General features: G+C 40.2%; 2 protein-coding genes across 2 annotated transcripts in view; both read left to right on the top strand.

Annotated features, from left to right (window-relative positions):
• The first annotated feature begins 1,512 nt into the window (after nt 1-1,512).
• On the top strand, nt 1,513-13,988 carry cab39l1 (calcium binding protein 39, like 1). The gene is made up of 9 exons (XM_080745670.1): nt 1,513-1,774; nt 2,545-2,684; nt 2,768-2,932; nt 3,339-3,457; nt 4,074-4,242; nt 4,637-4,696; nt 4,792-4,857; nt 5,349-5,492; nt 7,747-13,988. The coding sequence occupies exons 2-9, from the start codon at nt 2,568-2,570 to the stop codon at nt 7,936-7,938; spliced, it is 1,032 nt and encodes a 343-aa protein (XP_080601796.1). The 5' UTR covers nt 1,513-1,774; nt 2,545-2,567; the 3' UTR covers nt 7,939-13,988.
• Nucleotides 13,989-25,321: 11,333 nt separating this feature from the next.
• gpc3 (glypican 3) overlaps nt 25,322-26,003 on the top strand; it is a gene marked incomplete at both ends in the record, with an annotated part of 208,890 nt that continues 208,208 nt past the window's right edge. Inside the window, one exon of the mRNA XM_080746680.1 lies at nt 25,322-25,487. Coding sequence (XP_080602806.1) covers nt 25,322-25,487 — 166 coding nt within the window. The remainder of the gene's footprint in view (nt 25,488-26,003) is intronic.

The raw sequence follows: 26,003 nt of genomic DNA, 5'->3' as shown, positions 1-26,003 counted from the left end.
GGGGCAATGGGGTTCAATAGTTAGTTAGTTAGTTTTGCCCAAGGAATGTTTTTTTGTGAAAAACAAATGCTTGCAATGGATTCAGAATCATGAAAAAGCCCTAGTTTGACCTTTCACATGCTACTTAAAGCATATTTATTTTGGTGTGTTTGTTAATTTAATGGGACCCTAGCCTCGGAAACCCAGACTTCTTTTGGTGATGGGACCCCAACTTTCAGCAGCTGTAACGGATTCTTCTAGGGAAACTGAATTTCAGTCTTTGTGAGGTGTGTTACTCAAGACCTTTACAAACACATTGGTGAAGACATTTTTTGGTAAGGAATTTATTCCATGGTGACTTGCGACCTCAGGGTGACATGCGACCTCGCCCTTCATCTGGCCAGTGATGTATATGGGACCAGTTACTCATATATGGAGACCCCTTCATGATAGTTATGTTATGTCAAAACATGCCCATATATGGACATTACCAAATATGGGCATTCCCATATATGTCCTTAATATTGATAACATAATATCCTTAATAATCTCCTTAATATTGACAATATAGGAAACTCCATATATGGGCATAAAACGTACGTTAATTAGTAATACCAAGCAGTTAGGGCCTTGGTTTGATGCCTGTGGATCTCCATATATGGGCATAATGGGGTACCCTAACATTCTCATTTTCGGCCTGGGATTTATGACATCAGAAATCTCCATGTATGGGCATAAAAGGTTTTTTTTCTGTTTCTGGGAATGACCATATATGGACTTTTATACACTGATAAATCTCGTAGCTTGTCTGACAGTCAGTAGAGGAAGTGATGTCACGCATAAAAGTTTTTTTTCTTTTTCTGGGAATGACCATATATGGACTTTTATACCCTGAGAAATCTCGTAGCTTGTCTGACTGTCAGTACAGGAAGTGATGTCACGTGACATCCTTTTTATGCCCATATATGAGTCATTCTGTACCACATCACTGTGACTCACTGACATCACACTGACATCACTTCCTGTACAGCCAGACAGACAGACAGACAGACAGACAGACAGACAGACAGACAGTCAGACAGACAGACAGACAGACAGACAGACAGACAGACAGACAGACAGACAGACAGACAAGCTACGAGGTTTTTCAGGGTATAATGCGACCTTCGGTCGCAATAATCTGCAACCTACGGTCGCAATAATGATAAAGATTTTAAATATGCTATTTTGGACATTTCTTAACACAATAAATCTAAATATACATTGATTCAATATTACAGACCTAGATAAACATAGATTAAAATTATGTATCGTTTGTTTTCAGTGTCTCTATAGACCTACCATAATAAAGAATAAAAAATCTCCACTGCTATTGTGACAACGTCGCAGTTAAAATTACACCATGCGAAGTTTAAATTGAGGTTAAAATTACCTCATGCGGAATTTAAATTGAGGTTAAAATTACCCCATGTGAAGTCCAAATCCAGGTTAAAATTACCCCATGTGGAGCTGAGAGAGACCAGAACAGGGAAATGAAGTTCTCTCTCAACACAACTTTAGCCAGTTAGCCAGTTTGTTGGCGACGGGACGAGTTGTTGGAGAGAGATTAATAACTCATCCGTTTGAGTGCTTTATATCAACATTAATCACATGTTTTTAAAGTATTATAATTATTGTCGTAGTTGGGCGTTTCTCTCGGGGAGACAGCGGAGTTAAGTTGCAAGCTGACATTAGCATTAGCTAACCTTTAGCCACCAAGCCTCCTTCAAGTTCAAAACGAACAGCTTTCTCTTTGGTAAGTCTTTTTAATGTCAACACTTTGACAAGATTTAACACCACACTTTTTTGTTGTTGTGCTTTTCCGCTACTGTTTACAGTTTGTTCCTAGCGAACACGCTCATACCAGCGACGTTCACTTTAACTTTGTTTAGTTCTAGTTGCTTGTTCCAGTAGCTAACTCACAAGCACACAGTGAACTTTTTAATGAAATCAACATCACCTTCAACCAATGTGTCCGATGTGGAAAAAAGGAGAAAAACATTAATAATGGGGGAAATGGCTGTTACATTTATGCTATTCATGTACAGAATGTCAACTTACATGTTTAAGGATAATATATTAGTATTTTTCAGTCGGGCCTATAGTTAAATTATATCAAATAGTTTTGTTATGTTTTTACTATGAAATAGTTATATTTAAAGTTCTCTCTCCTTGTGCCATGATGCTGCTTGTTTTCCCCCTGGTTTGTCGAACTTTAATATTAGACGAGACATCAATAGTGAATACACAATTCAAGTATGTATTTACTTAGCAAAGTTATTTTGTAGTCAGGAAATACCTTGTGAATCTTAGGTATAGTGTAAGTTGGTTTAACATTATTATAGTAATATCATTAAGCTATTATCTAGCACTGCATTTCAAACTGATACAATCAACCTGATTCTGTGTGTATGCAAGTGCATGCTTGTCAGTCAGTCAGTTCCGGTCTTTAAAATGCCAGGAAGCTTGAATGGTTTAATTATACATTGCAGTTGACTCTTTCTCCTTGCTTTCACCTGGGATTAGACTCCGTTCCCTCTGCCTCCATCATGCCTTTTCCTTTCGGAAAGTCTCAGAAGAGCCCAGCTGAAATAGTCAAGAGTTTGAAGGAAAATGTCGCGTACATGGAAAAGCTGGACACTGCAGAGAGCAAAAAGTGTGAAAAGGTCAGTAATGATTACTTCTGGCTAACAATGGCCTCTCAACCTCACTAATGGCCTCTGACACGGACTGTTTTTATTATCTGAAGGTTGCAGAGGAGGTCTCAAAGAACCTCTCTTCCCTGAAAGAGGTCCTGTGTGGGACAGGTGACAAGGAACCTCAGACCGAAGCGGTGGCTCAACTCGCACAGGAGCTGTACAACACCAACCTCCTAATAGCCCTGATTGCAAATCTGCAAAAGATTGATTTTGAGGTGGGGAGATTGTACAATTTTCCTGGTACAAAATTGTTACGCTTGTGAAAGTATTGATTTGTTTCTGACGATTCTGTGCAGGGTTATGTGGGCGTGCATGTCTGATTGGGACAGCTTAACACCCAGAGGGAAAAGTATTCTAGTACACAATTTATCAGGAGACCACCAGGGGTCCAAATAGACTCTGTAACTCTGAGTGGGTACAAATGGACCCTCAATGGGTCAGTTTGGTTCCATTTGTAGTTTTGTTCTCTCTCAGAGTTACCATGAGGATTTTGCATTGTAGATTGAGGTCCCTGAGATTAGATAGTAGTATTAAAGGTTGCCTAATGCATATCAAACTGGGCGTCCTTGAAATAAAATAAAAAAAACTTGAGAATCATTGCTCTAGTAATCTGTTTCACAGGGAAAGAAAGATGTGGTGCATCTGTTCAGCAATATTGTACGACGTCAGATCGGTACTCGTACCCCCACCGTTGAATACATCTCCTCACACCCCCAGATCCTCTTCATGCTTCTACAAGGGTATGTGCCTTCTAACGCACATCTAGCCTTGAATTGTGCTTGTTGGATTGTAAAGTAAGATGTCTTGACTTGGATGGATTACTTTGTTTGCGTTGGATAGATTGTTATTGTGATGTAGAACTTCAGGTTTTATAGCTACAAGGGCATGATATAAAGTCCAAAAATATTGTCTGTATCTGTTTTTTTTTTGTTTTTGTTTTTTTGCTGTGTACCAGATTAGCGATTCCATTTTCTTATTGTATGACATTTGGGGCTCTATTGAGTGGCCAAACAGCATTTGCCACGCCCCAAGGTCTTAAGTTAAGGCATAAGAGCTGGTACGTTAAGATAATCAAAATGGAGCCCAAAGTCTCTAAATACTAACTTTTACCACAGAATCAAAGGCAAACAAGTGAATTCTGATAATTCTGATATGAAAAACAGTCCTTGATATGAAGTTTCACTTACTGGAGTCATTGTTGCTCACACTACACCAATATCGGTAACTTGTTATTTGTTTGATTGAGAACTATAAAGGGTTAGATAATATAGATCACACAACCTGAAGGGTCTACCAAAGTTCAACAGCACTTTAAAGGTATATGGGTCCGTCAGTATAACATATAATCTGCAACAGGTACGAGAGTGCAGAGGTGGCCCTCAACTGTGGGATGATGCTGAGAGAATGTCTGCGTCACGAGCCTTTGGCGCGGACGGTACTCTTCTCTGAAGAGTTCTACCGCTTCTTTGGTTACGTGGAGCTGTCAACGTTTGACATCGCCTCAGATGCTTTCGCTTCATTCAAGGTATTACTTTCTCCAGCTTGATTCCATTTAGGGCTGGACGATATGTACAAAATCAAACATCAGAATATTTGTTGACCAAATACCTCTATCGATATTATGACGATAATATTATAATAGCAGATCTAAAAGCTCATAACACGTCGTGAGCTTGTAGATTGACTATTTCCGTAAAGTGTAAAATATAGCTCAACTGCTTCAAAATCAGGAAAAGACAAACTCTCATACCATATTACAAAATGATCATGATATCCAAATCCCAGATATGTAGTCTTATATCACAATATCAATATAATGTGTATCAATATTGCCCAGCCCTAAATCCATTAACTTTCCACTGTTAAAGATCCAATGTAACTGATTTCAGCTCTAACTGGCTTCTGTTCTGCATTATAAGGATCTTCTCACAAGACACAAGATTATGTGTGCAGATTTCCTGGAGACCAACTACGACAGGGTGAGCGATCTATTGTAGATGTGAAGATGAAACATAGAAGCTTATACCGACGACATTGGGAAAAAAACGTTGTCTCTTTGTGCTTTGTGTTTCAGGTGTTAACAGAATATGAAAAGCTCCTGCATTCTGACAACTATGTCACGAAGCGACAGTCTCTGAAGGTACGAGTCACGCAGTTGTTTAAATAAAATACTCTTACAAAACCTAGTATATGCATTCTGAATCAACTCCTAATCAGTACTCGTAGTTGGTGTGAATCTTCCTTCCCTTGTCCTGTTTCCATTCGGCTAGTGCCTTTTCGGTCTGTGTGTTAATCCAAAAGTTATTATGCCTATGAAATGCGTTGCCAAGCAAACCCACCGGGGTTCAAATCCGTTACCAACCATGCACATGCACAGATGCTAAAACATTTGGTTTATTTATATGATTTGAAAACAAATTTTAACATGGATGTAGTAATCAGGGTAAAATATTGTACAGTATGTCCCGTGGACACATCGATTTGAGTTTAATGTGTAGCTAACAACAACATTGTGACATAATACTACACAGGTCTGGAGTCAAACTGATGAACCCCCACGATTAATGTGGTCAGCAGCACGTTAGCTGGTTGAGTCATACCGGCATGTAAACCAAGCTGCATATCTTTCAGCTGCTCGGAGAGCTTCTGCTGGACAGACACAACTTCACGGTGATGACCAGGTACATCAGCAGAGCAGAGAACCTCAAACTCATGATGAATCTACTCCGAGACAACAGCCGGAACATACAGTTTGAAGCCTTCCACGTTTTCAAGGTGCGTAAGGGTGTGATGATGAGACCACAGCATCACATGACTGCTTTAAACTTTTGAACCATAGTCTGCCTACTCTGGGCGCGAAATTCTGCAATAATAACCGATCGACAAGCTTGAGACGCGTTGGGAGCTAGCTTGTAGATGGGAAAATCTCGATAGTCCGAGTAAGGTTAGGGGTTAGGGTTAGCATTCACCAGGTTAGCATTCACCAGCGTCGGCTGGTTAGTATTCACCAGCCTCGGACTAATGGGACCTCGTACTAATGACACATCGAAACAATGCTACGCACCCTTGTAGATCAGGTATTTTTGCCAAAGATATTTAATATATAGAAAAAAAAGAAGTTGGTCTAGTATAAACCCCAGGGGACTCGGGACTACTAAGTACTGTATATACGGTTTTAACAGATCGCAAAACGTGTATGCGTCTGCCTTGGTGTAATTTTTCCATCGTTGCCAATCAGTGCATGGGCCAATACTAGATACCCGTGACAGAGCCATTTGACCCAGGAATTCATGCTGATCCTGACCTTTCCCACGAAAGACAAACACCAGATGTTAGTGAGTGTTAGTGTATTTTGTTTCCATTAGGAAATGGGCTTTTAGTGTCTTTCTATCCTTTTCAGAAGAAAAATATGAACTGCATGTATAATCGAGTTCATTCACCTGTTTTGGTGGATTTGAAGACACCTGTGGTTTTCTTGTGGTCATACCGAATGTGGTTTCATAATACATATCCCACAGTTGCATTGTTAATGAAGCGTGTAGCATTGACGCTACACCACCAAACAAACCAGCATGTTAGACTGGAGAGCATCAGGTGTTTTATTTACATGATAAACCAACGGTAGACGCAAGCACCAGTGGAAACTTCCATATAGAGGAGTGTTTACAGAATGCAATTACAACGAATGAATATTGCTAAAACGACCTGTGGTCAAAGTGAAGGAAGCGAACGAAAATGGCAGCACAAAGCAAAATGCAATGCGCGTGAAGCTGACAACTGGTACAACAAGTACATCAGATAACAGGGGCACAGCAAGTGGGGCATGTACTCCTGACTTTCATCGTTCCCAACATGCATGTCCCAGAGTTGTCTGGCGCTGGTCTAATTATTGTTCATTGGCCACAAAGTGATTGATTAACTATTGTAATGAGTCTGATTAATCATTTAAGCCCTACTTCATACTTCATTGTACAACAGTGTCATGCAAATATATAGCGAAAATAATCAAGCTCAAGGCTAGCTAGCTTGTACTTTTCAAAAATTATTAATTAGATTGAATAACTTACATTATTGTCTCCGGACAGCCGAATGCCAGAGTTTTTAGTGTCATAGTGTGCTTGTCAGTGTGTCTGTACTCTGTAAGCGTCTCATCTCTGGCACCGCAGGACCAATCGGTGTGAAACTAAACATGCACACTCGGCCAAGGAAGGACCTCTCCATTCAATTTTTTCCCCAAATCAGCTTCATGGTGGCTCCATGCCAAACTACACACTCATTTCCGCCTGACAAGATTTTCAGCCATTTTGTGTCTTCTTCAAAAGGCACTGTTCTCACATGATCAAGATGTAAATGTCAGATTCCATTCCGATTGGCTACGATTGGCTTTCAGCGTTTACAGGAGCGATGAACACTGAATCTGCTTGCTGTGAAATGTGGTACAGTGGTACACAAACTCTCAATAGGTAGGTCATGGAGAATCTTTTTTTTTTTTCTCCCGGCTACATGGCGGCGCTATAACTGCCCACAACCGATTTTAGCCTATAACTCTTTAACCATAGGTTGTACAATCCCACTTTTTGTTTTGTTTTTTTTAGATCCTGACGCAACTCTGCTTATAAAAGCCCAGTTTATAGAATAGATTGTCCGCCATTTTGCATGTTATTCAAACACACACTTTTTTTCTGCTATTCCTACAAATGTGTCCAAAACACACAGAAATCATTGCACATTATCTCCTGGAGTCATGATCAAGATTCAAAGTTTGCGGGCCGATAGACCAGTGGTTCTCAAAGTAAATTCCTGGGACTAAAGGGCTCCTTTAGGGGGGGGTCTAAATTGACCCTTACAAGTCTGTAACTCTGATAGTGAACAAATGAACCCCATTTGTACACTGTCAGAGTTAAGGGGAGACCTTGAAATGTTTGAGAACCACTGCGATAGACAACCCGGCATGGCAGAGACCTGAGGAATGCTCTTTTTCTAGTCATTATTATTACTATTACAGTATTCTCTCTCTCAACTCCTGCAGGTATTTGTGGCAAACCCCAATAAGACCCAGCCCGTGCTGGACATCCTGCTGAAGAACCAGACCAAGTTGGTGGAGTTCCTGAGTCACTTCCAGACGGACCGCTCCGAGGACGAGCAGTTCTGCGATGAGAAGAACTACCTGATCAAGCAGATCCGTGACCTCAAGAGGCCCACGGCGCCAGAGGAGGCCTAAAGGTCGCGCGGGTCACTGCTTCATCAGGTAGAAGAGTTTTAGAGCCTCCAGAGAGCTTCCACTAGCATCCTCGTATTACTTCGAATCTAGTAAAAAAACAAAACTTTTAAAAAAACGTAAATATATATTTTTTTCCTTGGTGTGGAAGTGAAGGGGATATCTTGTGGGGAAGCAGTTTATAAGCCTGATTTATGCTTCGTCGTGTGATGGAGTATGCATTAAGCATTAGTGGGCCAAACACTGTTATTTAATCCGTTGTGCTTCTGTAGTGAAATGAGAATAGTCATAGCTTTTTATGTGGGATATCATGTAAACTGTTATCCCTAGATAAGCAGGTTTCTGATACATTATTTACCACCCCAAAAAGAACCCCAGCAGGGACTCCTTAAGTGGACCGACAAGCCTTTTTCAGAAAGATGTCAATATTTTAGAGAGAAGAAAAAAATATATTATTTTGCTATAGTACTAGGTTTATGGTTAACAGTTTGAAATGTAACAATTTTTTTCTAACTAATTCCATAGCACTGGTTTGTCACCTTACTAACCGTATTACACAAAAGTGGACATTTTGCTCTTAAGCAAAACGGCCGCCGTGTGAATATGGTCAATCGTAAGTTATTCTGACGTTCCTGGACATTATCTTTATCATCACTGTTTGGCCGAAACCTTGTACATCCACAGGGTTTCCTGCAGCGCTTTATTGGCCAGACGGGCCACCCGGCCTAAAATCTGTAGTACCTGGCCAAGAGTCTGGTGAAAATTATGCAAAATTCCACCTAAACGTTCAAAACAAACTATACTTTTGCGTTTGTGCAACTTCTCCTATGTTGAGGGCAAATATAAGAATTAATCATAATTAAGAGAATTAATTTAATCGAATGAATTAACAAATTATAAAGTGTCGGCACGCACGCACCATAATCCCCCCCCCCCCCCCCCCCCCCCCCCCCCCAGCCTACCACCTGGCCAAGCCTTTTTCCTGCAGGAAACCCTGATCCAAAACAGCAATATTTCCAGGAAATGGTGAAAGAAATTACTTGTGTTCCAATAAATCCAATGCAGTTATTGTTAAGTCACAAGCTCTTAATACTTTTCATTTGTTAAATATTTATAAAACCCACAGCTTTCATCCCAGTGTTGCTATTTTGGGCATGTCATTATACATAGTTTTTTTTTCTTTTTCTTTTTTGTCTTTCAGTTTTTTTCTTTTTTCTTTTTTTTTTTTAATGCAAAGCATTGTGAGCTTGTAGATCCGCTATTTTACGACACTGTCATACGACAAAGTACAACATTGGGCATCAGTTTATGAAATGGCCCGAAAAGATTGAAATATGGACACACAAGGTTTCTGCATGACGGCAACGATATGACCGTAGTACATTTAGTTTAGCCGGGTTAGCTGATGGTAATGTTTGCTGGTTAAGGTGGTTAGCAGTCCTTTTGGTGTGTATGTAAAAGGTGACTGTGATTGTTCCAGAGGTTATTAGTGATCCTGTTGTAGCTGTGATACATTCGCTGTGACAGGAAGAGAAGAGCAATCAATGAACGGCTGGGTTTTATTTGTACTGCGGCCAGACAGCTGCACCGGACGGAAATAGCAGTGCGGCATCAGATACCGCTGCAGGGTGTCATGGCTCGCTCGCCGTAGCGCAGCATATTCTGATTGATCCTGCGCGGCATATTCCGATTGATCCGATTGGAAATGCGTCATCTTTATTCACACGCTAGTACCATGTCTCAATTTGAAAAGATGGTTCTAAAGCCGTTTCATACTGGGAACCATATTTTGGAGTCAGATTTAAAGTTAAATATATATTAATAATATATTCTATTAAATTCATATGTGATGCATGTCAAAACCTTTTGCCACCCACTTTTTGGGTTCCCAGCCGTCTGGTTGAGAAACACTGTTATAATAATAAGCATCTTTCGAGATGAATAACAAACGCACTGCAGATTGTTACATTTCTTTTTCTTAATATTATTTTTGGTCTGTAATATACAGTAGGGTAGGCCATCTCAGACACTGCTAAATATCTAACCAGATGACTTTATCACATTCTCAAAGTAACAACCTGAAATATGAAACAGATCTAGTAGTCTGGCTGTCGGATGATTTTGTTTTGGAGTTGATTTCACTTCTCGTCTGTCGGTTGAACAGCAGGATTCCAGTGAGAACAGCAGCACGTTGCCTTACTTGTCACTGTCACTTCAAATCCATGTGACAGATTTCAAGAACTATGTTGTCTGTTTGCACAGTTTTCTAGTATATACCTCATGGGCTTTTTGAGTTTGTAAGTGCTGTGTATTGTTTAGTTTTCTTTCTTTGACAGAATATATTTGGGGATCGCGTGGTGGTTGGTATGCATGCCTGTATTTAATGTTTGTGTTCTAACTTCAACAGGGATGGGGACCTGGTTTTCACTCTGGAAAACTAGACTTTTAAACGAAATGTTGTTTTTTTTTTCTTTTTTTTTTTTGGTGCTGTCAATGTTATGCCTGATTTATATGGTAGAGTGTCATGTCTCACACCAGAAATAGCCTGTATACTGTACCAGCTCACAGTGTATTTCTGGTGCAAGACAATATGCACAACTAGTATAATTCAGGCCTTAATTCATAATGAATTACAGCATGGCACCCTTTTATAAATGAATGTTGCCTTACTTAGAGAAAGTAGATTGTAATGATCCTGTGAAATTCCAAAGTCAACATGAGAGCAGAAAATGAGTATTTCAAGCCCCAATTGTAGCACTGGTTTCTCAGAGCCAGTTCAAACAGTTGGGGATAATGGCCCAATGAAATATAATATACTTTTAACCACTTTTACCCTTGTGTCCTTTTTTTGAGCATGTCATTATAGGTGAGAAATGGCAAATAATGAAATCTTAAAAAAAAAAAAACGTTACATTTTCAGAAATACTCGTTGCGATGTGTTGTGAGCTTGTAAATCGGCTATTTGCGCTACTCATTCTACAATTAAATGTATAGGGATGAAGTGGTTAAACGTGACATCATGGTTTCCATGCTTGCCAATTCATGTTGGATATGGGTATAAACTTGACTGAATCTAAAATATGCGGATTTTTGTCATGAAACCAAATATCCACAAACTTGTTTTCAGTTTTCCTTGCTCCATGTAACCATTTGGGATCCCTTTTATAGTGTTGGTACCTAACAACATGTTTATGTAATTGATTTGAGACTGAAAACTGAACTTCGTGTCCAAACACAATATATTAATTATTTCTCAAAACAATCCCTGAAATAATGCTTCAAGAATGTGACTTTTTTGAATTGTTAACAGATACTGTGAAATCGTCTAAATAACACAATGAACTTAACCACTTAAACCAGGGTCCTGCATGGCTCTATACGAGATCCTGTAGTATTTCCCTCTACACCAAATCTGGTGAAAATAGCCGATACAAGCTCGTAAAGCTTGTAGTTTGCTTGGCCATTCCCTGCCGAATATTCACTCCAGAATGGGGGCACTAGGGTTCAAGTGGTTAAATGCAGATGCATGCTGGTCAACATGTCCACCACCCCTCCTCCATTCAGCTAGCTAGTTTCCTCACCGGTTATTAGGTGAAATTCAAATTTTACTTCATTCTGAAAACCTTTCTCAAGCAGTGGTGATGTGCATGATGTCATATTTATATTCTACAGAAATACATTTTGGATCAGTTATTAATTATTGCTAACCAGGGTTGTTTTGAGAAATAGTTCAGCCTAATAAAATGTCAAAGTATCGGTGTCACTGTCAATACAAAGTTGTCTTTTAAATTTGGGTCCACTGTGAAAGTTCCCCCACTGTGAGCAGGATCCATCACGTACATTAATGCTTAATTTATACACTGTTGTATGCCGGCTCACAGCGCATTGCAGCGCAACGCATTGTGAGCTTGTAGATTTTTCAGTGCCGCGCGACCAAGAATATGGCATAACCTTAACCCCCTTGGCTGGTAAAGTCAAGCCTTAATAATAGATATTAAAGTTATTTAATAGTTGGTGTTTTTTTTTAATTGGTCACACTAACAGAAAAAAAAATGCTAGGAGGCATCTTCGAATATTTCACAAAAACTAACATTAGTCTCAATCTGATTTTCGTCTGATTAATTAGCAATAATTTAAATGATGTTTTTGTACAGCCACACAGAACATGAATATTTGGCAATAAAGCGATGTAATTGTTTCTTAACAAGGAAGATTTCTCACCACAAATGAAAACGCCACATTTATGAATGAGGCATCAACAAATTAATAGTTTGACGTGAAATATTCGTTGACTTTGTTTATTCATCACACTCCCAGTGTGTAAGGACCTTAATGTGCAAGTCATGAATCCTCTCCACTTTCAGTATAAAGCCTTATTTATAGAAATATCTTCACTGTATTATTATTATTTTTTTTCATCCTGCCTTAAGCCTGAGGGGGAGGAGAGTTGTGCAGTTGAACTCTGTTTCACAAATTACAGATTGGGACTTGGCCTAATAAAACGTTAAAGTCGTGAGATTTAGATATTTCTTTGCTTTAATCCATTTATACAACATCGGACAACGGCGTCACATGTCGAAAATGGCACCGTACAACGGAAGTAGAGCCCGACCGATGCCAAATCTTTGGGTCCAATGTCCTTGTCAATACTGATTTTGGGGAGTCCTAGACCACGGGTTATCGCTGTTTTGACCTAAGTGCGAAAATTACCAAATTAATTTGTAAAATTCAAATTCAGATTTTAATGTGCACTTTTCTTATTATTATTTTTTTACCACTGAGCCCTGTTCAAACATTTTGTGAAATAGCTGATCTGGCTGCTATTTTCTAACAGTTCACCCATAGGGACATGCCCAGGATAGGCCTGCCAGGTTGAAGAAGTGGTTAAAAACACATCACCTGAATGATTGCCCATAACGATGTAGTCAAAAAACTAAAATAATGCCCATACATCGGTCTGGCTCTAAAACAATGCTAAATTCCCTGTGGGGGGGGGGCGGCGGCGGCACACATTGGTCTAAGACAGTGGTCCTCAACCTGTGGGTCGGGACCCAGGGGGGTCCCTAAATTATTTTGGGGGGTCCCAAGATGATTAACTTTTCTCTCTACAGTAAATAAACCAACAACGTTTAATTGTATAGAGGGTATCTGCACATTCTAAAGTGACAATTTAAGGACTTTAACAACTCTAAAATGGCAAATGAAATGATGGCCAAATTGTCAAATATTAGAGGCAGAAATTGTGAAAATAGCCATTGTGAGGCGTGGTGAGTATGTAGATCTGCTATTTTCACGATAGAACCATGTTATACAAAATGTTATGCCTCAACTCTGAGGCTTGTAGGGTGGTGGGGGGGTCCCCAGTTAAAATATTATTATTTTGGGGGTCTCGGCCTGAAAAGGTTGCGAACCACTGGTCTAAGATGAAAGATGTCTGTATAACCCTACCTCTGGTGACGAGATACAATATATAATACAGTGGCAACTTCAGATTAATTAAAGGTGTACTTCACCTCAAAAATGACTTGTTTCTATTAATCACCCCATGAAGCTTTGCATTCGTGGAGATTATTATTATTTTTTACTTTTTTTACGCATTCCTGAAATGAGAATCTAGTGCGAATATTTCCTGAATTAAAGAAAAGGGTCCCAAGCTTAACCGCAGTAAAACTGTATGAAAAACCATAAACTCCAAAACAACTGGCTGTGTAATGTAACTGTTCTAAGTTATAATCTTTGAACACACTATTCAAATCATTTTGCTGCTGTTAAGCTTGGACGACCACAGTTCTTTTCAATTCAACAAACATGTCTTAATTTTTCAATTCTTCATTCAGGAACGTGACTAGATGACTAAATATTCATTTTGAGGATGAAGTACTTAAAAAAGTTGGTGGTTGAAAGGAATTTCTGTTTGAATTTAACTGTTGTGCTTTAAAAAGATTCACCCTTGCTGTCTTTTTTTTCCTCCATAATAACCTGAATACCCCACATTTCCTTTATTTACTGTGGGAGAGAATTATACGTGTACAAAGCTTTATTTTAAAAAGGTAAACGTGTGAAAGCATACATGAAATAAAATTTTATGGGAAGAATTGTTTTTGTGAATAATCCTTTCAGATCTAAGATGACCAGTCAAGGGTGGGGCAGGGAGAGATAACGAGTTCGACCACCTCCAACACACTGCAGATGTCCTAGTTATGTTGTGTTAACATACTGTTACCATATTGGCCTCCTGATTTATGAACGTAGTCTGACTTGGATCATATATTTTCTGTAGAGGTTTATGTCATTATTACCAGTTTTGCAAAGCTGCTCAAGAAATGCACAGCCGATTATGTCACAAAATCTCCTGCAATATGACGTAGGAATTCGGGAGATATATACCATCATACTATTTATATTACTATAATATAAATGGTAAGATGGAATTCAGTCCCCAGTGGATCCCACAAGGCCACTAAACTGCTCCATAAGGCTAGTCCACAAGGTGCAAGTTGGTATTAAATAAAATAAATATATATATATATATATATATATATTTATTTCTCCAAAGGATATGCTTTTGACAGTGATCATAGGTCTGACATTTTGAGCTGAAGGGGTTGATGCTTTTTTGAACAAGTGCTTAATAGAATCTCAACTTAACAACATGGACCCTATACAGTAGTTACTATCACAAGTTCACAAGGCGTTGCTTGGGCATTGTCTAATTTTGACAGATATTTGGTGTACGGTAGAAGAAGGCCTACTATTGGTCTCCTGGGGGACTCAAATGAAATAGGATTTAAGTGGTTAATAAAAAAAGATTAATCATAAAGGCACACTAAATGTGATGTTTTATAATAATGCTTATTGATTGTTGCCAAATGCCCACATACAACACATGATCTTAATATTTGAATCACTAGCAGTCGTGGTGTATTTATACAGTGGAGATGGTGATGAATCACAATACATAATCTTAACACCAGAAAACCAGGCTACTACTGTCACATTTACCAGTTATTCTATTTCATTCTTTGTGCCTTGGTGCCCCTAAGGATAATAACATTGTATGCTGTCTTATTTGTATCTAATTCAATATACTACTGTAGATGGCAGGACCTGTGTTGTCTCTGGTTGTGGGAGAAAGTAATGAATGTTGATCAGAGCCACTCACATATTTCAGGGCCAGGCACATTTATCTTATAGCTCTTTTTATCCTTGGAGCCCCCTTTCTTACATCTGACCCCCCCTCACTATTTATTAAACATGTCATACCTCCAAACAGACATTTCACTTTTTACACAACATTTTGAGGATATGCTTCACGTGACACCATGCTCTGATGTCACTGTGATGTCAGGGGAACCACTTTAAACAGAATGGGTTTGCAACTCTGACATCACGCTCTGGCTTGATGTCCCTTTTATGCCCATATATAGTCAACAATGTGATGTCAAAATATGCCCATATATGGGCATTCCCATATCACACTTGCAAATTAATTACGTCCTTGTCCGTTTTATGCCCATATATGGAGATCCCTGTCCCGATGTCATCAATATCAAGGCATATCTGGGAATGCCCATATTTGGTAATATGGGCATGTTCTGACATCACATTGTTGACTATCATGCAGGGATCTCCATATATGGGTAACTGGTCCGATATACGTATATCACTAGCCAGATGGTCAAGAATTGGCGCAACCTTGCCCTTTGTCAGTACACGTTTTTACAGTCTATGGGTTGGTTGGTTCCCTTGTCACTGTGACATCACAGGTGACATCACCTATGTAAAAGTCCATATATGGGTAGGCCTTATCCCCAGAATCCCTTTTATGCCCATATATGAAGATCCCTGATGGCATCGTTATACTGTATATCACTGGCCAGGTCAATGGCCAAGTCATGGCCCATATCTGTGTGGCTGGTTCAGATAGGGATCTCCATGTATGGGCATAACATATATTGTATGTATATGGATACATATTATTAATAAAGGATAAAATAAAATAAAAAGTCCATATATGGGCATTCCCAGAAGCAAAATCCCGTTTATTCCCATATATGGAGACCCCAGGCATCAAACCCAGGCCTTAACTTGCCACGGCCCTGCTTGGCTTTACAAATTAACATACGTTTAATGCCCATTTATGGAGATCCCTGTCACAATGTCATCAATATTAAGGACATATCTGGGAATGCCCATATTTGGTAATGCCCATATATGGGCATGTTTTGACATAACATTGTTGACTATCATGCAGGGGTCTCCATATATGGGTAACTGGTCCGATGTACATCACTGGCCAGATGAAGGGCGAGGTAGCATGTCGCCCTGAGGCGTCTTACTAGTATTAATTAGAGTGTCTAGTCAGGCACCGGTCTACTCGGGAACGATGTAAATAGGGGATGAATGCCCCACCCTTTAATGTGAGAGGGAATGAATGCCTACCATTTAATGCAAGGACCCGTTTTGACCATCTGTTTGCCTGTGTGCATTTATGCCCATATATGGAGATCTTTGTATCTGTCTGTCTGCGTCCATTTTATGCCCATATTATGAAGATCTCTATCTGTCTGTGTCCTGTTATGCCCATAGAGATCTCTGTATCTGTCTTTGCCTCTGACTGTGTCCCTTTTGTGCCCACGAGTCAGCTGACTCATATGGCGTATATGATGTTAAATGTAGTCCTTTTTCCAGGTATAGCTATCTCTTGTAAACCAATACTTGCCATTGACAGTGCATTGTTGTACTGTTGTACACGCTTCACAAATTTCTGATCAAGGAAAAGGGCCATAGCTTGTGGAGGCGTTGGTGGGATTGAGCCTGGTTTGTGATTTGCGGGGTCATATGTAATGTCAGTCTTCCCGGAGTTGCAGCAGAAACCCTTTCTCTCCTCTTTCCATACAAGGCACCGCAATGTGAGCATTCGGGACATAGAAACAGTGAGGTGTTGCTCAGCGTGTGTCTGTAATCAACATGTAGGTCCTCTTGAAATAAGTCCGTATCTTGATACCGCGCATATGTGTAATGTGTTTGGAGAACACTGACGTCATCAGTAAGGCCAAGTCCATGCGTGTCAGTGTGATGTAAAATGGATATGTGCCCATATAATGGAGATCTCTGGATCTCTGTCTTTGTCCCCTTTTATGGCATATTGGTTGGATCGGCGGTTCTACTGAAAAATTTTGTTTTGTACAACTGTAGATCATGCAAGTACAGTAACGGCAGGGGAAGTGGCTAAGAACGTAGGAAAATATCTGATATCCGTGTGCGAAAGTTGGAGTCTGTAGAACCAACCATGTGCTCTGAGACCCCTGTCATGCAATTTGGGGCCCATCGATCAGCCTTGGCTTCAATTAGTAGTTGGGATGGGATGATATTTCCACTATAGAGACCGGACAACTTGGTACATCTGCAGTGTTTGGAGGTGGTCTCCCTACTCTTCCATCGAGACTGTTGGGGAGGACACCTACTTTTTGACAGGTAGTACTGCCTGAAGTGCATAAGCATCTCCCCAGACCAAGGGGGATTCCCTCTTGCAGGAGAGGTAGATGCCTGGTCTGTCAGACTAGGGTTCAAATCTCAATTAGGACATAAAACATATGGATTGCGTACAATACATCTCAAGACGGATTCCTCAAAGCAAATTTAAAAAAAGGCCCATTTTACCAAATGGGTTCCTAGCTTGATAGGCAATTAGCATCACAGAGATGTGAAATAAATAATACATTAAGATGTACATTTTTTATGAGAAAAACAAAAAAGGAAAAACAGACTTCAGATTTCAGCTTAAACACTAAAGATTTGATTTGATTATCATCAATCCTAAAGTCGGCCAGGTTGCAACAAACAAACTGAACAAGCATGATCACTTCAATTTGTATATATTTGTTATCCACTAATTATTTGAAAACCTTTGTTTGCAGTCTTGTAGACAACCCTTTAGATTATTTATATATTTTTTTAAACTTAAACAATTATATATTTTATAGTCTACTTTTCGAAAATAGCTGATCTTGTCAGGCTGACAAGATCAGCTATTTTCGTAAAGTATTCTGACAATGTCAGCTTGTAGATCTTGTAGATTTTTAACTGGTGAAATGAAATGTGACATTTTCATAATGAGTATCCACAGCCAAAATAGTAGACATTAACAGTAACAGCGCGCGCGCACACACACACACACACACACACACACACACGCGCACACACGCACACACACACACACACACACACACACACACATATACTTTTGTACCTCTACTACTCAAGTAGGCCTACACTTTTAAATACAGTTATTTTAAATAAGTAACAAAACAAAAATCTGTATTTCTTCCACCATTGTCTTTCTACTAACACGACAACACAGAAAGAAATGTCAAATGATCCGCCGCAGTGTCTTTACTTTTTATCCCACCAATCACAAGCCTCGTAGCCGATCAGCGAGAATGCATTCTGGGAAAGTGGGTTAAAGTTCAACCGGGTAAAAGAAGGCAAATAAGGCAACGCTGGATTGAGACGAGACACCAGTGAGTGCACCATGCACGCGCAATGTTTAGTCTTAATGATCAAATAAACCATAATACTTAAAAGATCAAATGTAAAATAAATAAATGAAATAAATATTCCCCTCATAGATGCAGCCTATAGATGCAGATTGTCGGAGTGGTGGAGGTCTTTGCAGTGGTAACTAAGTACAATTACTTAAGTAGCCTACACTTTTGAGGTATTTGTACTCTACTGGATTTGTTCCAATTTCCAATACTTTTACTTCTACTCCACTACATCTCGGATCCAAATATTGCAATGCGTCGCATTGTGAGCTTGTAGATCTGCTATTTTAATTTTTTTATACACTTGAAAACTTGGTGAAATGGTCTACACACTCTACAGTCTGCATAATGAACACTTTTAACTTTTGGTACTTTTAAGTACATTTTGATAGCAATACTTTTGTACTTTTACTCAAGTGAATGTTGAATACCAGACTTTTACTCGTAACAGAGTACATCCACATTGCAGTATTGATACTTTTACTTGTAAGTAGGAGGAAATGTGAGTACTTTTCCCACCACTGGGTCTTGGGGGTCTTTGGGGTGGTTGGGTGGGAGTGGGGGTAGAATGGGAGATAGGGTTTACAAGGGTTACAGGTCACAAGCCTTCTGGCTCTCAGTGGCCACGCACTGTTCAATGGAAAGAGACAAGGGGAAATGTCCCAGGCGTTCTTTTTAAACATTTTGTTTTGGGGGGAAGATTTTTGTTTTTCGAGAGAGATAGAGACCTCCAGTCCAGGGCTGCCTGCCTGCGATCAACACGACCTTGTGTCCAAAAGAAGAAAAAAAACCCTCCGGAATGTTTGTGTGAAGATTAAAAGAGCTACAAGACTGCAACGCTTTTCTACGCTCAGGACTATGTCGATCCCCACCCCCACAAAGAGAAAAACAACCAGAAAAGATGCTCACACCATTTCATGCATCACCAAACTTTTTGTTGGCAGGGGGGAGAAAAAAACGCTGTCCAAGAGACTTGACTGAAGAGGATTCACCACAGCAGCATTAAGGTACGTAACATTATTAGTGATGATGTAGCCGACCTTGTGGTGTTGATTCGTTTCAAACGGCCCACCCAAACTCCGAGGCAAACGGGTCATGTGTAGCCTATCATTTTAACCTGTGATATTCCAACGACGATCGTAATCGCCAAGGCTCGAGTTGACACGAATTTGCTCCAAATCACTGGTTCCTAGGTTCCCCTACATTTTGTTTTTAATTATTATAATTTCGAAACATTTTCAGAAAACATTCACCCCAAAGCTAAGATTTTCATGGATTTGTAAGGGATTTAATTCATTCCAAGTAATTTCATTAATAAATTAAATCGAAATCAAAGGAATTCCATAAATTGGAAAACACATGTTTAAGAAGTAGTGAAAACGGCAGATCTACAAGCTCACGCCGCATCGCGTCGCACCGCGTTGTGAGCTTGTAGATCTGCCGTTTTCACTAGTTTGGGTCCCCAAACGTCTGATTTCTCTTTTGGGTCGTTTGGCAACCACTGCTCCAAATGTTTAATTGAAATGCTATAGCCTAGAAATAGAGAATGTATTTCTATCATTTCATTAAATTTCAGGGGATTTGGTTAATTGGATAAAAACGTCCAATAACGTCTTCTAACCCAGTTACAATCTTTTCCATTTACCGTTGAGGGAAACGTGTTTCCCGTGGTTTCCGAATGAAGTAATCGGTAGCCTACAACAAGATGGCTTCAATATTTAGTATTTCTGAATCGATACAAAAAAGTATCCTCTTTGAAAGATACATGGTGATACATTTTGCAACAGCTTGTTAAAGCTCGAGGTGAATTTGGGTTATCCTGGTTAGGCTACATATTTAATTGATAGCATCTAAATGGACATTTGAATGAACAATATTGTCAAGGTGATATGTAGCCTAATATAATGTAGGCTAATTGTGGTTGACGTGATTAAAATCAGTGTGTGTTTTATTGATGGGCTCCATTACAAGACGTTGGCGCCACTTTCACCAGCTAGTGCGTCTTCAATCATGAAAGAAACTCCATGCTTTAAAATTAGGTCAAACTTTATTGATGTCCATTACGTTGGCTATTAACCTGTAGAAGTTTATCTTTTACATTGTATATCGTGTTCAGTAAACGCATTTGGTTATCAACCTAAACGGGCTTCACCTGTTAAAACATTTCAGATTATTGGGGGGGAGGGGATAAAGGCCAATTTGAGTTGACATTTCACTGTGAGATTGGAATTGGAAACCAGAATAGGCTACTATCCCATCCCACTTTGGCCTATAGACCTACTGCTCTCATTTTTTCCTACAGGGTAAAGTTTTCAACCATAACAAAAGATTGTGTAAACCTCAAACTGAAAACATTGAGGTCTAAACTAAAAGTAATAAGTTACAACTACGCCACTCCATTAAAATAATTGTAGTATATTATGACCTTGTCCTTAACCCCTGCATGCACAGGCCATGCTGTTTAGTGTTTACATTCACAAAGTCTGTTATCATTTGTTTGCCATGTTTATACTAGAGTATTTACAAAATATTAGCAAATGACTCCCATTTATAGGTTTTCGTGACTTTTCCTTCGTGTCGTTTAACATAACAGACATCCAGCGATGTCAAATCAATCTGGGTTAAAGGATCCCATTAAATATTCATGTTAATCGATTGTGTTTTCTTTCAGACGGTCCAGGCCGGGTGGAGGAGGGTGACATCTGCTCCATCAGTGTCCTCTGACCTCATGGTTCTCCAGCTAAGGTGCATCTAGTGTAGTTAGTCAAATACTCTGATATCTACTGCCCTGGTTGCTCCTTTTGGCTGGAGGACTAAAAATGAACTTCAAGAATCAGCTCTACTAGCCCTTACCCGTTCAAAGATATGAGCTCCGAAATGATGTGCAGTGTGTGGATTATGGGATGTGCACTGTGCACACAGTATATGAGGGATGGAAAGTAACTTTAACTGGTGCTTGCATGCTAATATGTAGGAGCATCAATGTAAGAAATACCCGTTCCATTTAACGGCTACAGAGATACTGTGTACCGATCTGCATGATTTTGGACAACATCTGTAACAGGGCCAGAACCCCCCCCCCCGCCCGCCCGCCCGCCCGCCCGCCCGCCTGCCCGCCTGCACACACACACACTCCCCCCCCCCCCCCCCCTGTGTGTGTGTGTGTGTGTGTGTGGGTTTGTGTGTGATTGTGCATGGCCTGAACAACAGCGCCCCTCCCTTAACATGTGTGGTCACAAAAGGTACTGTAGGCTAAATAGATATAGATACACCATAAAAATGCTATTATACAGCATACGATTTGTGAAAGTGACAAACGGGCTTCACAGTTATGTCAGGTGTGTTCATATGCTGATGGTGATGCGATTTCAGATCAATTGCTCCAGCCACCGAGGAGAAACACTGTTTCATACAGACAGACACTCACTCACTCAGACAGACATTCGCAAAATTATAGTATAGATTGTCACTCTCGTCATCGCAGGTTTACTGGTGTAAAGAAGTGCAGGCTGAAAGCAAGGGCCACCATTCGTGTTCGGGAAGGGAAGACGAATAGAGATGGTAGAAAGAATAGCAAGGAAAACAGGGATAGAAACAGGTCAAATAATCAAATGTTCCTGACTTGTGTAATGTGAAAAATATATACACATAGCCTAGTAACGGGTAATGGAGTTAAAAATAGTTGCAGATGTGTACGAGGTGCAGCAATAGAACGGTAACGGGTATTAATTTGCGGAACTGTTTTACAAATAGTTTTGCATGCAGGTTAGACATAAAGAGAGGAAACAGAAAAAAGGGTCTCCAATGGTGTTTCTGTCCTCCTTACTGGACTCGAGACAACTCTGTGATGTCATGAAAAACACAGGAAGCAGGTGTTTTTCATATAACTTGATAGGTGTGTGTTTGTGTGTAACCAGCCAGTGTGTGCAGTGCAAACTGGAAGATATGTTACCATAATGCTCTAACAATCGATGTAAATGGTCCATGTTGATTGATTTGTGTAAGCATAAGTCCTGTCATGTGTTAAATATGTTGTACCGTAGACCTGGCAGTAACAAAGTGCTCACAGTGCAGATAGTAACTTGTAGATCTACTGCAGTTTGTGCACTTCAAGTACTGTCGGTCACCTCCCCTTTACCTCAGTTGTGGTCCTGTTTGGCTTAGTGGGTTTTAACATAACAACAATTGCTTTACCCTCAATTGCAATGCTATTGCGGGACAAATTACAAATGTTTTTTTCTTTAAACCTAAGAAGAAAAAACATTAAAATGAATAAGATAACTAAGGTCACGGGTCAGGTGGGTTTACCTGTGGGGGCGTAAAGATGGGTTTACGGGGAGTTTTGATGGTTTGCTTTCAGCTTCTGTACTCTTGTGCTGTGCAAATCCATGCAAAGCTCTCTGTGACCCAAGAGTTCAACCTAAGAAGAAATTAACTGAAAGTGTTTTTTAAATTAATGATCTGAACTTGCTGCGGCCGGGCGGCGTTTGACATGAGGCTGCTGCTGTTGTCAGAGCCACTGAAGTCATGTTGACATTCTGTCTTGCTGTTTTCGGGTGGATGACTTCGCAATTTTAATACTGGACAATAAACTAGAAAGACAAAATTGCACAGTATCCATCTGTAATCCGCCAGATGTTGTGGTCAACTCCACCTTTTGCATATGACGTTTTAAATCTCATCTGTATGTAACTGTTTCAGTGAAAGTGTAATAAAGGTTTGAAAGAATCCAATATAGTAGCCTATTTTCTCGTCCTTAAACCTTTTCATGTCAAGGACCCCTAAATTGACACTTATTATCCCACGGAGCCCCATTTGAAAATATATACCAGTGACCCCCCATAAGAGGATTTCTACAGCTCTAGCAGTGACTCCCAACCTTTTTAATTTCAGGGACCCCCATTTTGGCAAATGGACACCCTTTTAATTGATCTCTGAGATCACATTTGTTATTGTAAAATTCAATGGTAATTTAACTCATTTATACGCATTTGGTTCCATTTGTACACTGAGTTAAATACCCATAATGGTCCATTTAGTTCCTAACTATCATTTAGCTCCCTCAAGGACCCCTAGGGGTCCCCAGACCCCACTTTGAGAACCAATGCTTAATGTGACTCTTGGATGGCAATACTCATGGTGAGCACTAGATGGCAGCATGTTCACATGTATTGGTGACTAGCGCAAGAAATGAAACGTCTAGTGGGATATTCTTCATGATTGTGGATTAAACGGAATGCTACTGTTCCTCAATTATCTGACATGAAATGTCCTTTATGTTCTCCGTGAAGCATCAAAATAAGTTTGTACAGTTCAGGATCAATAGAGACTTGAGTGTGTTTATGAGAAATTGCCCTTTACAGTTTGTGCTTTCTTCTTCCTATCCATACACAGCATTATGTCTATCAATTCACTGTTTCTTCACCCAACTATTGTAGGGTACCTCTACCGTGTCTAGATTAGAGAATGTCCTAATTGCATCGGCTGCGGCCGCTGCGCAAAGGCCAGTGCCATTATTTAACAAGTGTGTGGAGGAGGGGGGCACAGACGACAGTAATTCATCCCTTGGTTTCAGAGCGACCACAGAGGGCAATGATTCAGTTGAGGTAATTATTACAGTCAGGCTGTGAATGCCAGTGGTGTAAAGCAACTAAGTACATTTACTCAGTAGCTACAATAATTTGGAGGTATTTTTTACTTTACTGGAATATTTCCATATTTAAGTAGACCTACTTTTAGCCTACTTCTACTCCACTACACCCCAGAGGCAAATATTGTCCCTTTACTCCTCTACAATTGTTTGACAACATTAGTTACTTTGCAGATTTTGATTATTATTACAAAACATACATTAACCACTTCAGCCCCCCTATACATTTTGGCCATTTGCAGATCTACAAGTTCACAATGCATCGATTCGCATTGTCAGCTTGTAGATCAGCTATTTTCAAAATATTATTTTATACATTTGAAAAAAATTGTGAAATTGGACATTCCGCATAAAGGGCTCTATTATGATCCAGGTCTTATGCCTTAACCTATTTGCCTTTTATTTATTTTTTACTATATAGACATATTTTTCTAAATATTTCAAATAGCTGATCTGCAAGCTCACAACGTGCAGATGTAGATCAGCATTTGAAGTATTTAAAAATGTTTTTCAAAATAGTAAAAAAAAAAAGGCAAAGAAGTTAAGGCATAAGTCCTGGATCATAATAGAGCCCAAAGGGTGCTATCAAATCAACTACATTTTGATACCAACCCTTGTAGCTACTTACTAAAGTCAATTTAGAATTCCACACAGAGAGTAGGCTATGTCTACATAGTAGCATTGATACTTTTACTCAAGTAAGAAACGGGAGTAGGCCTACTTTTCCCACCACTGGGTAATTAGGCTGTGAATGCGCATAACTCCACTCCACGCTGTGTGGCGCGCGCTTTGGAGAAGAACGCGCAGCGCCCGGGTTGATTCGGGTCTCTCTCGTTCATTGTGAGCGGCGCCAGTTGAGAGCCAGCCAGGGCTACTTGTGAAGAGGTTGTTAAGTTGCAGACATCCACATAGGCTAGATCCAAAACAGCGCTCTCTCTCTATCGCTCTCTCTGGATGGACAGAGCACTATTCCACTCACTCACCGACCGTCCATCAGCCCGAAGCAGAGAAACAACAATGCTGTTCATCAGAGGAGCGGAGACAGCGGCACCTGCAGTAGACCTATCTGTATCACCTTCTACCCGCAGTCACAGGACCGCTCTTTTTTAACTTTATTTTGTTTTGGTCGTGCGGAAGTTTGATCTCGTCTGTTGTATAGTTTATACTGGGTGATTTGGGGTCGTATGCCATGGTCGGTCTATCCGTGCACGACGTGCTCTCGCTGTGCGTCTTGGTCCAGCTGTTCTTCGGGCTGCCCGGCGGACAGGTATCCGTGCCAAGCTGCCACGAGGTGCGCGCTGCGTTCCAGGCTGTCCACCCCGGCTCCAAATGGGTCCCCGAAAGCCCCGTGTCAGGTAAAGAACGATTGTCAGCATTTTTGGCTCAACTTTATATAGACCACTGATTCCTAGCCCTGAATACAGGACTCTCATATACATGAGAGTCCTGGTGCCGCCTCAACATGAGGAGTAGTGGGCAATCGAGCCCTCAACGGTTTGAGCTAGGAACGTCAGATTTCAAAAATAAACTGCTTACCCAAGCCAACTTTGCTAACGATTTGACGCCGCACAACGTTCATTACACGCCGCTCCCCGGTTGTTGAATAAAACGCATTTTTGTCCGAAATTATTTTGCTTAACATAGGACGTCCGCCTCTAGTGGACAGTCGCGTCATCGCATCATCTCCGTTCACTACAATGATCAACCGGAGATGACGCGACTGTCCACTAGAGGCGGACGTCCTATGTTAAGCAAAATAATTTCGGACAAAAATGCTTTTTATTCAACAATCCGGTAGCGGCGTGTAATGAACGTTGTGCGGCGTCAAATTGTTATCAAAGTTGGCTTAGGTAAGCACTTTATTTTTTAAA

Source organism: Nannobrachium achirus (assembly GCF_963921795.1).
Source record: "Nannobrachium achirus genome assembly, chromosome: 17".
Lineage (NCBI taxonomy): Eukaryota > Metazoa > Chordata > Actinopteri > Myctophiformes > Myctophidae > Nannobrachium > Nannobrachium achirus.
The sequence above is the reverse complement of the archived record's forward strand: the minus strand, read 5'-3'. Positions and strand labels throughout refer to the sequence as shown.